The sequence below is a fragment of the Aulonocara sp. 'chitande type north' Nkhata Bay genome, linkage group LG7 (assembly GCF_057382095.1).
Source record: "Aulonocara sp. 'chitande type north' Nkhata Bay isolate Kocher_YH1m ecotype deep benthic linkage group LG7, A_spYH_male_GT1.1, whole genome shotgun sequence".
Lineage (NCBI taxonomy): Eukaryota > Metazoa > Chordata > Actinopteri > Cichliformes > Cichlidae > Aulonocara > Aulonocara sp. 'chitande type north' Nkhata Bay.
The window spans coordinates 5,461,045-5,476,357 of record NC_141350.1 but is presented as its reverse complement, the minus strand read 5'-3'; the positions used below and the strand labels follow the sequence as shown (position 1 = coordinate 5,476,357).

General features: G+C 38.1%; 1 protein-coding gene across 4 annotated transcripts; it reads left to right on the top strand.

Moving 5' to 3' along the window:
- Positions 1–2,524: 2,524 nt before the first annotated feature.
- Positions 2,525–13,875, top strand: nap1l4a (nucleosome assembly protein 1-like 4a). 4 transcript variants are annotated; one of them, XM_086298165.1, is made up of 14 exons: positions 2,525–2,639; positions 3,544–3,581; positions 4,495–4,567; positions 5,240–5,384; positions 5,923–6,009; positions 6,178–6,312; positions 6,398–6,469; positions 6,573–6,712; positions 6,955–7,100; positions 9,985–10,004; positions 10,127–10,246; positions 10,371–10,406; positions 10,581–10,634; positions 12,168–13,875. In XM_086298165.1, the coding sequence occupies exons 2-14, from the start codon at positions 3,566–3,568 to the stop codon at positions 12,204–12,206; spliced, it is 1,083 nt and encodes a 360-aa protein (XP_086154291.1). In that variant the 5' UTR covers positions 2,525–2,639; positions 3,544–3,565; the 3' UTR covers positions 12,207–13,875. The 4 variants fall into 4 exon arrangements, with proteins under 4 accessions (XP_086154291.1, XP_086154294.1, XP_086154292.1 ...); XM_086298168.1 differs by lacking the exon at positions 12,168–13,875 and adding an exon at positions 11,778–11,812; XM_086298166.1 differs by lacking the exon at positions 2,525–2,639 and adding an exon at positions 2,659–2,755.
- The last annotated feature ends 1,438 nt before the right edge of the window (positions 13,876–15,313 follow it).

The window sequence follows — 15,313 nt, the reverse complement described above, 5'->3', positions numbered from 1 at the left end:
GGAGGACAGGGGAGAGAAAACTGAGATAAGATGAAATCTGTGAGTTATTACTTGACAATTGGCTGTGAAGGACACCCTACTTCTTGCCCTGCGGGTGTTATTATTGTCTAAAAATGTGACTTTGTCTGAGATTTCAAAGTGGTTGCAATAATGTTGCAAGCTTTCAGATAAATATATTTCCCCCCTTTTTATGGCTACCTCAAATATCTACATTACATTGGTTGGTAGTGCGCAATGTGTTTGTCTATACATTTATAGTATAAATTGGCAGTTATTATACAGTTGTTTCTAGACCCCTGGCTCTTCCCAAATGCTATACAATCACATTTGATTTCTTCTGTAAGTACAGACCCTGCTGGTAAATGTCACAATGTGACAGGCACAAAGTCTGGTCACAACAATCCTACCCTTAGGGGCCTCAGTGCTGTCACTTCCTCTCAAGTGCGTAGACTACACTGCAGTTGATAGTGAACAGAAAGAAGACCAGATTTCAGTGATTTTATGTCTATTGCACTATTTCCGTAAATTTCAAACAGAGAGAAAAAAAACCCTTAATGTTATAACAGCGAGATGTGGCATATAAATAGTCTCTATGATCGTTACCAGTTTAGTCTCATGACCTGTTCTGTGAACTTGTAAAAGAAAAGATTGAATTGAACTATTTTTTTCTAAAAAAATTTAAGACAGGTGATTTATTAAGAATGATGATATCAGGATGAGATAGGTGTGCCAATCCAAGCTACACATATTTAAAATTTCCTTTCATGTCATTTCCTGGTTCCAGTAAAGACAATGATGATCTCTGACAAAACAGGCAAATGTTACCCTTTGTCCTAATGGATAAGATGAAACTGTATGCCAAGGGCAAGCATGGGATCAGCTCATTGACCCAACTCAGTAAGATCTGCAGCAAAAACAGGGATGTCATTTAGGGTGCATAAGCATGGCCACATGGCAGCAAAGATGGGGAAGATGATCGAGATTAAAAGGATGACACTACCAGAAGGCAAGCGGCTATCTGCTATCCCACAGGTCAACGTGAACAATGGTGAGGATGCAAGGAAATCAGCCACAGCTGATACTAGAGATGCTTTGGTGACAATGGGCTTTTACTTCTGCATGAGAAGAATTTATGTTACGTTTTAGTAATTGGAGTTGAAATGTGCTTGTTGCTGACACATTTCAATCTCTATATAACATCCCCCCCCAAAAAAAAAAAAACACTCAGAGCTATTACATGTGTTTATTTCATTATTATTAGTTTTATTTGTTCTTTTATTTGTTTTTGTTTTTGTTTTTTGTTTGTTTTTTGTTTGTTTTTTTTACAAAATTTAACATTTTAATTCTTCCAGATGTTTTCCTGAGTATAATAGAAACAATGAGTGTTTCACAAATGTTATTTGGAATGGAAAACACTCATCATTAATAATCTTTTAGTGGCTTATTCATATATTTATACAACATTAGAGTCTCTTTCTGAGGGTAAATACCAAAAGAGTCACTGTCTCTGACAAAATGAGTATATGAAGCCCTCTTGTGGTCTACACGTGATCTGGCCAATCACTCAGAACACTCACTAGAATTTAATTGAATTTGCTTGTCTCTTGTGCCAAAACATTCGCATTTCTCCTATTGCAGTCCTACATTTAATTCTGTAAGACTTAAAGTGCCCTAAAATGTAGTCATTATTAATTACATCCGAAAGTACTCACCAAAACTGATAACCTGAGTTATACCTGTCCTCTGAAATCACATGATTTTTAAATGCAGCTTTGAAATATACAATCATAAACATGCTGGACTATTTAAAACATAGATTTCTAAAACTACAAGCCACCTTAAATTTTCAATATGGTGGTTGCATTATACCATGTGATGTGTAGATGAAGGCTGAAATGGTTCCAAATATCCATCAAATAAAACTCAGGCCAGGACAGACACCAATGTGGGATTTTTAATTGGCTCTTGTGAGACATTATGATCATTTCAGAAAGCATTTATCAAGAGAGTATTTATCTTGTCTAATGAAACATCTGCAGGCTGGACACTATGTATAGGAGTTTTCATGCAAATCTTATATTCATTGTTCCACAAGCTGTTATCTTCTGGGTGCAAGATAAGAACTTGTGCATGCAAGAACATTTGCATTTTTAAAAGTAATGATCCTGTGAGCATGCTTAACTTCCCCATACATACATACAAATGTGCACAGAAGATGATGACACTGTTCTGACAAGAAAACAAGTCTTTTGGTATGAAATGTGGAAAGGAAAGAAAGAAATGTGCGTTTGTGTTGCACGTACACAAGATGTACTCTCAAGAAATGCTTGTTTGTTTGTTTGTTTATGTTTTTATCAAACCCTGATAGGGGTTTCTAGAATTAGATTACATAGTAATCATGAAAACACTTCTTTGTTTAAGAAACCCAGGATGACTGAAGCACAAGTGAAGGTAGATAAGTGATCGGTGTTACCAAAAATGACATTTTTGCAACGCAGTGCTTAAATGTAGCACCAAGCTCGCTCTCGCCGGCTGTCCAATCAGAATCCAAGAAGCTGGAGCATGTGTGTCGCTCGGGCGTGCGGATTGAAGCGAATACGCTTGAGCGACGCGCCTGGCGAGATTCCGCTCATATAGAGGTAAGACTGCTGAAACAGTCAGTAAGCAAAGGTTTGTCATTAATTTTAGCATATGTTTCCATGTTGGAGTATTACTTTTGCAGCCGGAGTTATCTAATGAGCCCGGCGGACCGCCGGTAAACTGTCTTCACGGTACTTTTGTCTGACTGGTGTTTTTAATTCACGCGCGAGCTAGCCGAAGCTAGGTGGTATTAGCTTGTCAATGCGGTCGGTAGTGGCTAGCTGTTGTACCGTTATCCGTCGAGATACATAATGGAATTGTACAGCACTGCTGCTCTGCCTCCCCATTCTGATTGTCTTCAGCCAACTGGCGACAGTCTAAAATAGTAACCCTTACACTTTGTCCTCGCCCAAGCATTGTTCTTAGCACGTTGGCTGGTAGTTTCTTGCTACCTAGCTGGCTAACCCGGTTAGCTGCTGTCAGATCTTTGGCACGCCCATACTAAGTGATTACACCTATGTGTTTGTACGTGAGGTGATGTTAGCGTCCACTTTCATTAGATGTTGCCCAGAGGTTCCCTGATGGCCATAACCAGCGCTGGTCATTTTACACTTGTTAAAAATGGAGAGATGCTAACTTTGGTTGACATAGCTTAGCCCAGCTGCTGTTAGCATGTCAATGCGTCATCGGCCTGCGCTTGCTCAACACTGCTGTTGCTGTAGATCGGTGAAAGTTAGCTCAGCTGGTCTGCCTGTCACTCTTCTGCATCGGTTTTAATTATAAGCCTTCAGCGCAGGTTATTTTTGGCAGTTCAGTAGCTTCTCTAATTTACAAGGACTCACTGATGAGATACAATTGACAGTATTCATCATTCACTTTGGTGTTACTTCCATAAGTTACTTACTCACTTTAATTGCTGACGATGATTACATGGCTTATATAATCTCATATACTTCTAAACAGAGGGAGGAGCTGACACTTGGTCATGGAAGCCAATAAAGGTAAAAATAATTTTTATATTTTTCCCACTGGCCACGTTAAAGTAATGCATCTGATGAGATTTGTTTACTTGATTTGACTCTGTACCTGTTGGTTGTTAAAGGTATGTATGTTTAGTAAGTTTTTCCATTACTCTATGGAAAAAAAAAAGTCTTAATGCCAGCTCTTCCAGCAATTATTACTTCAAATATGTAATTTGTTGGCAAATTGTTAGAAAAAGTTGTGAAAAATGAAATCAGATCCTCATTATGCATATTACAAATGTCCTTTTCATGAGCTTTTTCCAAATCAGCACTCCACTGAGATTTCCCCTTTGAAGATCTAAAATGATCTTCTAATGGGATCTAATGTAGGGCATTGTTGTCATTGTTTGACCTCTGTACTGCCTTTATTACCATTGACTATAACATTTCTCTTAACGGGCTTAAGGTTTTGGCTAATAATAATAATACATTTTATTTGAAAGTGCCTTTCAAAACACTCAAGGTCGCTGTACACAGTAGAATAAAAGCAACTTAAAAGCAAGAAGTTTGCTTCTTGCTTTTACATAAAAGCAAGAAGTTTCATAAAAGCATAAGACATAAACAAATAAAATAGGAGAGTGGAGAGGTTGGCTCTCTCTCTCTGGCTGTCTGTGGACTTTAAGCTGTTACTATAAAACCATATCAAACATGGTTTTATATTGCTAGTAACTGCTTTATTCCAAGACAAGGGCTAGGGATGTTAACTAGTCCATTATTTCACAGTATTTGTTGACTGTTGTTTTATTGATTGGTTTACCTTATATTGTATACAACAAGGTTGCAATTGGCTAAATATTAAAGTAATATTACATGTAATTACATTTAATACACATTTTTGTTATCATAGTTTTGAGATGAACATCTCTACTAATGTTGTATGCTGGTTTGGCAGGTAAAGGGGATCAAGGGATGCAAAATCCAAGTGGGCAGGTGGACAGACCTGTCAGCTTCCACTTCTTGGAAAGGTCAGTGCAACTGAACTGTGATTCGATTACGTTTTTAGATATGCTGAAAATGAAAACACTCATGATTAAAATTTATTGTTCACATCATTGAGCGTTGTAGATGTCAATTCAAGAGAATTGCAACTTTTAAAACATTAAGGCTAATTGTAACTAAATAATTCTTGAAGATTTATTTCCCCCTTGCATTGACCTTTGTGTGGCACAGAACATATCTCATTGACATTTTTCTTGGCATTTGACACTAAGGAGCCAAAAGTTTGCAAATTACTTAAATTTCCATTTGGACAGCATGCTCAAAAATGCAGAATCACTAATGTAAAATCATATGAAATTATTCAGTACAGTGAACTATTCTGCTGTTATGCATGGCATAAAACAAAACCTTTCACATGTACAACAAAGCGAGTTTTTGGATTGTTGGCTTGCTCCAGTCAGCAGATGAATTTGATAACTGACACTATTGAGTAATTTCCTACAGCTGATAGTTGTTTTTTTTTTGTTTTTTTTATGCAGTACATATAAATAAAATCCCTGTTTAATCTCCTAAAAACAAAAACATGATTTAGTTTGTTGTAGACTCTCAACAAATGTTTAGGATTACATTTTTTCTTGTAAGACATTTTCCTTCATCATTTTCTAATGACCCTTTGTTATGTTTCTCTTCCCTTATAGCATGCTTCCCAAAGCAGTGAAGAGGCGAGTGCATGCCTTGAAAAGACTACAGGTGCAATGTGCTAACATAGAGGCTAAATTCTATGAGGAGGTTCATGAGCTTGAGAGGAAATATGCTGCTCTCTATCAGCCACTGTTTGACAAGGTACAACAGATTTTGTTTTTATTAACACATTTCCTTAAAGTTATTTTACGTAACACTAGGCAGATATTTTCGTTTACTCTTTATGTGTTAATGCAAACAGAGTAAATGCTAGCTTTAAATATAAAACTGAACAAATCTGTAAGGATCACTTGTGGTGTTTCCTATACGAATGGGTGTTTAAGTATGTCTCTGGCCTAATCAGAGGTCAGCAAGGCTGCATCCATTGTGCTAAATTGAAAACTGCTGCACCAAGTAGTCGACTGTCCTTTGTCAGTCAAGGCTATTTCCAGAGATAGGGACAAGAAGTCTGCCATTCTTAATCACGCTGGAGACTGGCAGCTGTAATCCTGCTGCACCTGTCCTGTGTGCATGTCGTGTGAGTGTGTGTCAGTCTCTCTCTCAAATGGTGTTGGTGTCAGTCTGCAAGCTGAAAATAATCCACGCTTGCCAAATTAACGTTTGCCTGCATAGTTATATTTCATCAATATATTGAAAATTCTGTTAAAAATGTTTAACTTCACCATAATGTCTATCACAGAGACGAGATATCGTCACAGGAACAGTGGAACCCACAGATGAGGAGTGTGAGTGGCAGAGTGACAGAGACGAAGAGGAGGAGCTAGCTGTAAGTACAAATTTGATTTTCCTTTAGAACCTGATACCACATTTTAATGTAATCTTGCTGCAGTGTGAACTGTCTGATAATTTGGTAATAAATCATGATCTTAGTTCGACTGAATATAGATTTTTGTGAACAGTGAGTGTTGATTATCGCTCTGTCAACTCCTTACAGGAGGAAGTAAAGGAAAAAGCTGCTATTGAGGATGCAAAGAAAGAGGAAGCCACACCAGAAGAAGACCCAAAAGGCATCCCTGAGTTTTGGCTCACTATATTCAAGAGTGTGGACATGCTTAGTGACATGCTACAGGTACATTTCAGTGACTGATGAGCCTCTTCTCCCTTTTCACTTACTTTATGAATAGTACTTGACTTGTCTGTTAATCTCGTGACAGGAGCATGATGAGCCCATCCTAAAACACCTGAAAGATATTCAAGTCAAGTTTTCTGAGCCTGGAGAGCCAATGGTCAGTGTCTGCCAGTGACTGTAATTATGGTCGATTATCATTAGTTACTTGGGCAAGATTTAAGTCGTTGTGTTAAATTATCCTTTTGTTCCTTCTTTCTTAGAGTTTTACATTAGGGTTCCACTTTGAGCCCAATGGTTACTTCAACAATGCAGTTCTCACTAAGGTCTACAAGATGAAGTCAGAGCCTGATCCCTCAGATCCTTTCTCATTTGAAGGACCAGAGATCATTGACTGTGAGGGGTGAGAACCAGAGCTTAATACATATGGTTGTCAAACTGTGGTAAACATGTGATGTTAAGTTTTAACTCAGAAATAGATGTGTGGTTTGTGCAGTATTTTTATTTTTTTTTTTGTATTTTCTATATAAATCTGTTTCTGCATCCCACATATCATCCTCTTCTTAGCAGGCCTTCCAACTTCTGCCTTTTTCTTGCATATTTGCTTTTTGCCGCCTCTCACTTTTTTATACTTCCTCTCTCTAGCTGTCAGATAGATTGGCACAAGGGGAAGGACGTGACAGTGAAAACCATTAAGAAGAAGCAGAAGCATAAAGGGCGTGGCACTGTCCGCACTGTTACCAAACAGCTCCCCAATGACTCCTTCTTCAACTTCTTTAATCCTGTTAAAGGTGAGAGCACACAGACACGCATAATGTTTGGGATTTCTCAGGAACTCTCAAAGATACTTCTCTCTTTAAATTAAAAAAACCCCCCAAAAAAAACCCACAAGTTGAGAACTGTGTACAGATCTGCCAAACCTCCACTCAGAAATTTGCTTATGTTGCAAGAAATGGGTACACTTAATGGGCTGGTAGCATCTGTTTACATGCAGGTAGTTTAAAAAATATGTAAGCACATAATATGAGCTGTTAATCATGTATTCAACTAAAGTGAACAGCAGGTGGCAGCAGAATCACTTTTTGAAATTGTTCAGACAGTGCCATGAGTAGGTGTATCAGTCAGTGTAGCTGTTGCTGCTGTTCATTAGTCAGCTTTGGGACTTTTATAAACTTTGGTTTTACCATTATTTTCCAGCTTGAAAGGCTTGTTACTGTGATGCTAAACAGTGACTTTAATGACTGATAAAGAGATAATTAAAAATTTTAGGTTTAAGGTAACCACCACCTTTTAATGACATCATGTAGTTTATTGATGTTATTATTTATAACTAATTTTAACAGAGCTGGCACTCTAGGTTCTTTAAACAATATTAACTGTATTCCGAGTACCATAGGTTCTTTTTTTTAAGGCATTTAGCTTGCTGAGTTGAAATTAATTTGGTGTTAATTTAATTTAAATGAACAAATCAAACCATTCTGATATTAGGCAACCTTATTGAAACAGTTGCCTCATTTAAAAACGAGGCAGGTCAGTTTCAGTTGAATAAACATCAGGTGAATAATAAAGTGTCAGTTAGGCAAATCTTGAAAAAAATCTTGATATTCTTATTCAAAAGATCATTAAGTCAGGGCAGGATACACCTTCAATGACTGTGTCGTCTTTCCTGTATAGACAGCTTACCTGTCTGACATGCCCGGACTTATTCTGACTTTGAGGAGGTGACCTGATTACTCGTTGGCTGCACCAATGTTTGCCCTACTGGTTCAGTCATAGTCTTGGTGTATGACTAGTGGATATAAATACCTCCTTGTCAAGTGTGCTTGGGTGTGCAGCTCTTTGGCCAGAATGGCCATTAGTAGATAGGCTATCATTCAAAGCTCATGTGAACATGCACAAATGCTGCATGTGACTTACCTGCTGTGCACCTCATTGACATATCAAGATTTTGATTTCTTGAAAATTTTTATTGGTAAATAGTTGCCAGAGAAAATGTTGGCTTTTGACTATACATGTAGTTTTGCATGTCATAAATACAACTTTTAATATAAAGCTTGATATCTCCATCTGCCCTAGGAGGAAGCTTATTCTCAGTAGTTACACTGTCGTTTTGTGTGTGCGTGCGTGCGCGTGCGTGTGGGACTTCTTTATAAGCAGACCTGAACTATGCCAAGTGTCATGAATATAGTGCTGCAGCTATTAATTATTTTAGTAATCAAGTAATTTATTGAGTAATTGGATAAGAAGTACTTTTGTCTCAGTAATGTGCAATAATAAATATTATAATAAAGAGATAAAGCACAGGTCAATAAGAACAACTAAACCCTTTGATTTGTATACATGCTATACAGAAATTTTATTTTTTAAAGAAAAATAAATAAAAAATATATATAAATAATCTCAAACAGTCCAAGTAGGGCTGTGCGATATGACCAAAATCTCATATCCCGATATAAGACATTTATCGTCCTGACAATGATATAAATCATAAAAATGTAATATTTTCTGTGGATTTCTCGCTGTGTTAAACAGATGGTGGTGGATGGAACAGCTACAAAGTTTGCCTTTCTTCACATCAGAGTTTGTTGATCAGGTGCTTTGATGAAGGACTCCTGCTAGCTTTTTTTTCCTAGTACTGCTTTTAATGGTGATCACAGAAACGCCGCTGCTGTTTTGGACGCTAGAAACACATTTTCTTTTGCTCACCCTGAGCTCACCGTCTCTGTAACGGCTCTGCCTCTTTGCTCTTTGCATTGTGTAAAGAGATTCCGTTAAATTGGGTCAATGTCATCATCACTGCTGATGTTGTGTTATTGGTATTTTTGTTAAAAACTGGAGGTTGTTTGACCTAATGTTGTAAAAGTTTTTTTTTTTTTTTTTTATTCACACGCTGCTTCTCAATAAGTTTGTATTGCAGGTTTGTTTTTAGTTGTACATATGGGTAAAAAGCTCCCATTTGCGTTTAACACATTGACGCGCTACAGAGCTATGCATTAAACGAAACATCGAAGGAAAGAATTTGTGTCAAATTTGTTATAATCAAATTACTTGATGATTCATTGCAGCCCTACATGCATAGTCTTATATACCAAAAATACTGTTGCGCTTAAATCGCATGCTTCACTAAAAATCTCTGGATAAATTTCTATTTTCCTTCCAAGACTAGCACTGCTAGTTGTAAATCTTAAAGTGTAAGACTGTTGGGGTTCTGCTGTTAAACTTGTAAAAAATCATCTGTCATGTAAACATGATAATATTGACCTGACAGGTACAAAATTTGCAAATAATAATGTACTATAAAACTTGACCACTCAGATGTACATAACACTGACCAGTGTGGGCACAGCCTCATAAGTGTAACGTCTCAGTTTCCTCTAATACAGAATTGTTCAAAGAACAGGAAGGATCAGATGATGTCGCTTTTAGTCAGCGTGGTGGAGCACAAGTGTTTGCTCATGGGCTGTCACTTCCTGTGTATGATAACCTCGCTTTGTGATGTCATTGATAACCTACTGGGTTATCATACCTTATGTGAAATTCAGCTAATCCCATAAATCTTTCCATTGATATTGGCCTTTGTTTTAATGAATCTTATTTTTACCCTCTCGTCCCGTTTAAATCCTTTCTGTCATCGCTTTGATTCAGTGTGTTAATATACATTTTTTTTCTTTGCAGCTCCACCAGATGGAGAAATGGTGAGTATAATGTTGCTGAAATGTTCTTCATAAAGGCATTATTGCACCATTTCTTAGGTATTACATTCTGTTCAATCTGTCAGATTTGTGTGATAACGCTCTATTCTATTCTTGTTTTATAGGATGAAGACTCTGAGTTCACCCTAGCCACAGACTTTGAGATTGGTCATTTCTTCCGTGAAAGAATAGTTCCCAGAGCAGTGCTGTATTTCACTGGAGAGGCCCTGGAAGATGACGAGAGCGTGAGTTTTTGCCTCAGACGCATGCACTTTCATACACGACCATATAAAAAACTGAAGCCACAAGTTGGATATTTGCAGACTGACTTTGATGCTTTGGTTTTTTTCCCCTTCTTTGTTTTTGTAGTTTGAAGAGGAGGAGCTGGAGGAGGGAGAAGAGGAGGTAATTATTTGTTCACTGACAAACACTTGAAATCTTAAGAAATGCCCCTGACTTTCACACAGGGATTAAAGTGTACCACCTCAAAACATTTAAATGATACTAGTTACTATAAATGTGACATTTTCTTAAGTATTTCTTGCATGTTTAAGTGTCATTTTTCTGTTTGTGTCTAAGGAACAAGATGAGGAAGGTGATGACGATGATGATGAGGGAGACTTTGATCCCAAGGTCGGTTTGCACCCTACACTTCCTTCCCTATCATTGTAAATGATCACAATTTGAACCGTTAGGTCCTCAAAAGTTTAATTTAGTAAGTCAAAGTTTTGATATATCCCATAAGTTTGGCATATGGATGGTAAAATGTTTTGTCAGTGGTAGAAACAAGCTTATGTGTGGGATTTGCACCAGCTTGATCACTGTTATGTTCATGTAAAGTAGTGTCGTTTACTCTGTTCTTAATGAGGGTCCGCAAACTCCTGCAGGATTAAAGGAACCTCTAATTTTGTGCCTCCAATTTGTAATGCACACAATAGAAAAGCTATTCTTATTATGTTTTTAGCATTTTTACTAAGTGAAGAAAGCAGAGTTCTTTGGATCCTTTTTCCATCTGTAGCTGTGTTGCAGTCCTGCTGAGAGTTACTTTAGCAGAGTGTCAATGTCCTGTTATGTAAACAGTCGCCTTAAAAAAACAATATGACAGTTCCTTGACTTTGGTTTCTAATTTTCTCTTGTAAATGCACAGGCTGCACAAACCTGACTGTCAGGATTTGGCTTCAATTTCAAGCCCTAACAATCTCAATGTTGTTAGACTGCTTTGGGGAAGCTCTGGTTATATAGGAGACACTGGTTATATAGTTTATCACCAGAGCCTCAAGATCTCAATATTTCAAGTAGCTGTTTTAGGAGACCATTACTTTCTCTTGAGTCATCTGTTCACTGCAGTGCAGTTGTATAATGTCCTGTGCTGGAAAACTGCTGATTGAGTGACCTGTTCATACAGGTTACGTCTCATTTCTTTCAGGCTATCGGATTTAAAAATGTTTTAAAAATCACGTGATAACAGATGGTGTAGTTAAGATCACTATACTCCATACTTCCTCCATCACACTGGACTATCACATAAACACATAAACAATGTGTCCTGAAAACATGTAATAAGTTAGTAGTGTTATTTTTATAAATTTGTCTTTAAATTTTATTTTATCTTTTTTCCCATTCCCGGATACCACCTCATCACCCATTGTTTTTTGCTTCATGGTGCTCATTAATAGCAATGTTTCACTGCTTTTTTTGTCATTTATTTTTTTAATGTAATGTTTTAACTTCATACTGTTGTCTCTCCCTCCCTGGATTACCCCCTCTCCCTTACAGGCATAATCAAACATTCTCACCCCATGCATTTCTAGGTAAGGGAGAAATTAGGATGGCGTCCCACATACATCACACTCGCTCGTCCAGTGGCTTTGGTTTATTCTTGCTTTCCTTTTCTTCTTTACCTCTTTAATTTTTGTTAACATTCCCACCTCTTTAGGACCCCCAGTTTACATATTGAGTAGATCGCTTCTGTTCTTAGTCATGCTGGTTTCCATCTATTTACATTTCTTGCTTTAGACCCATTCCAGGTTTCTAACAATCCTCCCTTTGCTGTACCAAACAAGGTGCTTTCTTTCTTGAGCAGTTGCTTTCTAGCTAGCTGATGTTGAGCAGTTTCATTGCCTGTCTCGTTTCATTTTTTTTCTTTTTCGTCTTTGTTCCTTGCAGAAAGAACAGCCCCAGCCGGCTGAGTGCAAACAGCAGTAACCTTGGTGATCAGGGGAGGTGGAGACCTGCTGTCCATCAAATCAGTTGTTAACCAATCAGCAAGTCCTACTACTTGTACAGGCTCCGCCTTTTTACAAACTCTTACCTGAACGCAATAGAACGCAAACCAAACTGCGTTTTTTACTATGTGCATGACTTCTTTTTCTTTTGTCTTGCGCCCATCTCGTCCCGTTTATTTGGCTTCATTTCAGCCCAAAGCATAAAGTGACTTGACTCTATGTAAATTGCCATGGTATCATATAGGAACAGTTGTCTTTAATAATATGGAGTAGGTTACTACTGCAAAACTCAGAGCATTATTAGATGAAAGTGTTTAAAAATAAGCAAAAAAGGATTGGATCCCAAACTTTAGTTTTCATGGAAATCGGTCAGTTACTCAGGGTTTTTTAAACACCAACACGATGTGAGTTTACCAGGAAACTGCTGAACAAGTTTGACTTAATCTTTCACTGGGGTTGTTATCATTTGTTTAGTGTTTTTTAAGAGACATACAATTTAATTTACTTTTTTTAAATGTTCATTGTCATGTCATTGGACTATTTATTCTGGTGTCATGCAGCTATGTGATACGGTGCATTTTGGGGAACGCTTTAGGCCCATCTGCAGCTATAGGCTCAAAGCTTATTTGAGCATAGCAGGTTAACAAAACGTGAATACTGCCAATTTTTTTTTTTGTTTGTTTTGTTGTCGTTTATTTTTTTGTTTTTGTTTTTGTTTTTTTTTAAAAACATGTTCAGACTGAAGATTCATGTTCTGCATTGATAGTGCTCTCTTCTGTTCGGATGTAGTGGAGTAAACAAGCATTTACACTGAGCACACTAACTACAATCACGAGACAAGCATGTGGTTATATATTTCCATTTTCTTCAGTCACCCCTGAAATGCTCCTTGCTCTTGTTTTAACAGCTTGGTGAGAGTACTTTTTTAAATTACAATGTTTGACATGAAAGACAAAACTTGAAAGAATCTTGAATTTCCCCCCCAGCCCAGGCCTCACATCCAGTCTGAATATTCTCCTCACAAATGACAGAGTTAAGCAGTGGCCAATCCCTAGGCTTTTTGTGGCTGTTTTATAAGATGGCACCTCTGGTATGTATCTTACGCTAAACAAGTGTCATTTAGAGTCAGCGTTGGGACACAAAGTGTGGATAAAATGTAAATCCTGTTGCCAAGAAGCCAAAATGAAAGACGCTGTTCTGGTTCATTAAATTGTTTGCCAGTTGTCGTTAACACAGTGTAATCTAATTCAGCATTTAAAGTTGTTTCAGAATATATAAGTATTTGTTATTGTCTACTTATTGAATCAGTAGAAAGTGGGAAAACAAATGGGAGAAGGTGCCAATGTATTTTATATACTTCACTGGGATTTTGGCCATTTGTTTTGGGCGCTTGTGCCTGATGACTGATCATCAAAGGACTTGACAGCAAAATATTATCCACCCCTCTCTCCCTCTTTTTAAAAAAGATTGTTGATCTTGTTAGACAGATCTCAGAGCCACGGTTGACATCTTCAGATCTACTGCATTGGACCGTGTGCAATGGCCTTAACTGGTTCTTATTCACAATTTGTTACTTGCGTAATATTTCTTTTCAATTTGTACAGTTAGTTAAAATATTCTATTAAAGTTGTGCGACATGGAAATGCAAATTCGTTGTCCTTTGTGTGTTTGTGTTTTGTGTTGGTTTAGCCAGGAACACAGGTAACCCATCCATCCATTCGCTTCCGCTTATCCTTTTCAGGGTCGCGGGGGGCGCTGGAGCCTATCCCAGCTGTCATAGGGCGAGAGGCGGGGTACACCCTGGACAGGTCGCCAGTCTGTCGCAGGGCCAACACACAGGGACAGACAACCATTCGCACTCACATTCATTCACACATTCACACCTAGTGACAATTTGGATTATCCAATTAACCTATCCCCACAAGCTGCATGTCTTTGGACGGTGGGAGGAAGCCGGAGTACCCGGAGTGAACCCACGCAAACACGGGGAGAACATGCAAACTCCACACAGAAAGACCCCGGCCTGATGTTGGAATTGAACTCAGGACCTTCTTGCTGTGCGGCAACAGTGCTAACCACCGTGCCACCGAGCTGCCACAGGTAACCCACTTTTTTTTATTTTGTCTAGGAATTAAGAGGATCAGGTGCTGATAATCAAATGCACTTTGAGTTATAAGCAAGTGTTTGGGGGTTTGCTCATGTGGAAGATTGTGATGCGTTACGATCAGGAGGAGGAAAGGAAATTTGCAAACAATTTGGAAAGTTCACGGTGCAAAAGATTATTCACATGTGGAAAGCATTCAAGACTAGCCTTTTTTTTTCTTTTTCTTTTTTTTTTTGCATGAGTGAACATCCCAGTAGATTAACTGCAAGGTCAAATCATGCAGTGCTCAGAGAAAGTTCAAAAACCTCAACAGCTACATCTCAGACTCTACAGGCCTTTACAGACATATTATAATAGTCAGAAAAATACTGAGCAAGTATGGCTTGCTAGGAAGAATTACCATGAGAAATCTCTACAGCATGACACCCTTCTCAAGTTATTGTACAGATGAGACAATACACAGTGCTACCTTCAGGGAACGCTAAATGTCATATCAACATGCTGTTGGTGGGGTGATGGTTTGGGTTTGTTTTAGAGCCACAGGATCTGAACACCTCTCAGTCGTGACGACCATGAACTCAAGGTGAAGCCATCTGTTTGACGGTTAAAGCTGGGCTTAATCCCATATCGGCAAATCTACAACGGAGTAGCTTGAAAAGCAAAGAATCAACGTGTTGCGGTGGCCCAAGGTCCAGAAGTCAACTGAAATGCTGTGCATTAATAAATCCCCACAAATCGAAATTAACTGAAACAATATAAAGAAGAGTGGTGCAAAATTCCTTGATACTAATGTGACCGACACATCCTAAATTTGACATGCGGCACACAGGTTCCTCGTGACATATTAAAAATGTCCCTGGAGAGCAAAGCACTTTGTCTCCTGCTACTGAAGCTGCTCTGTTGTATGTCCTACCCGGTGTTGCTGTGGAGTGCTTTATGTGCTCTGGTATTTTTTCTCAGGTGAATGCACATGCTGTTAAAAA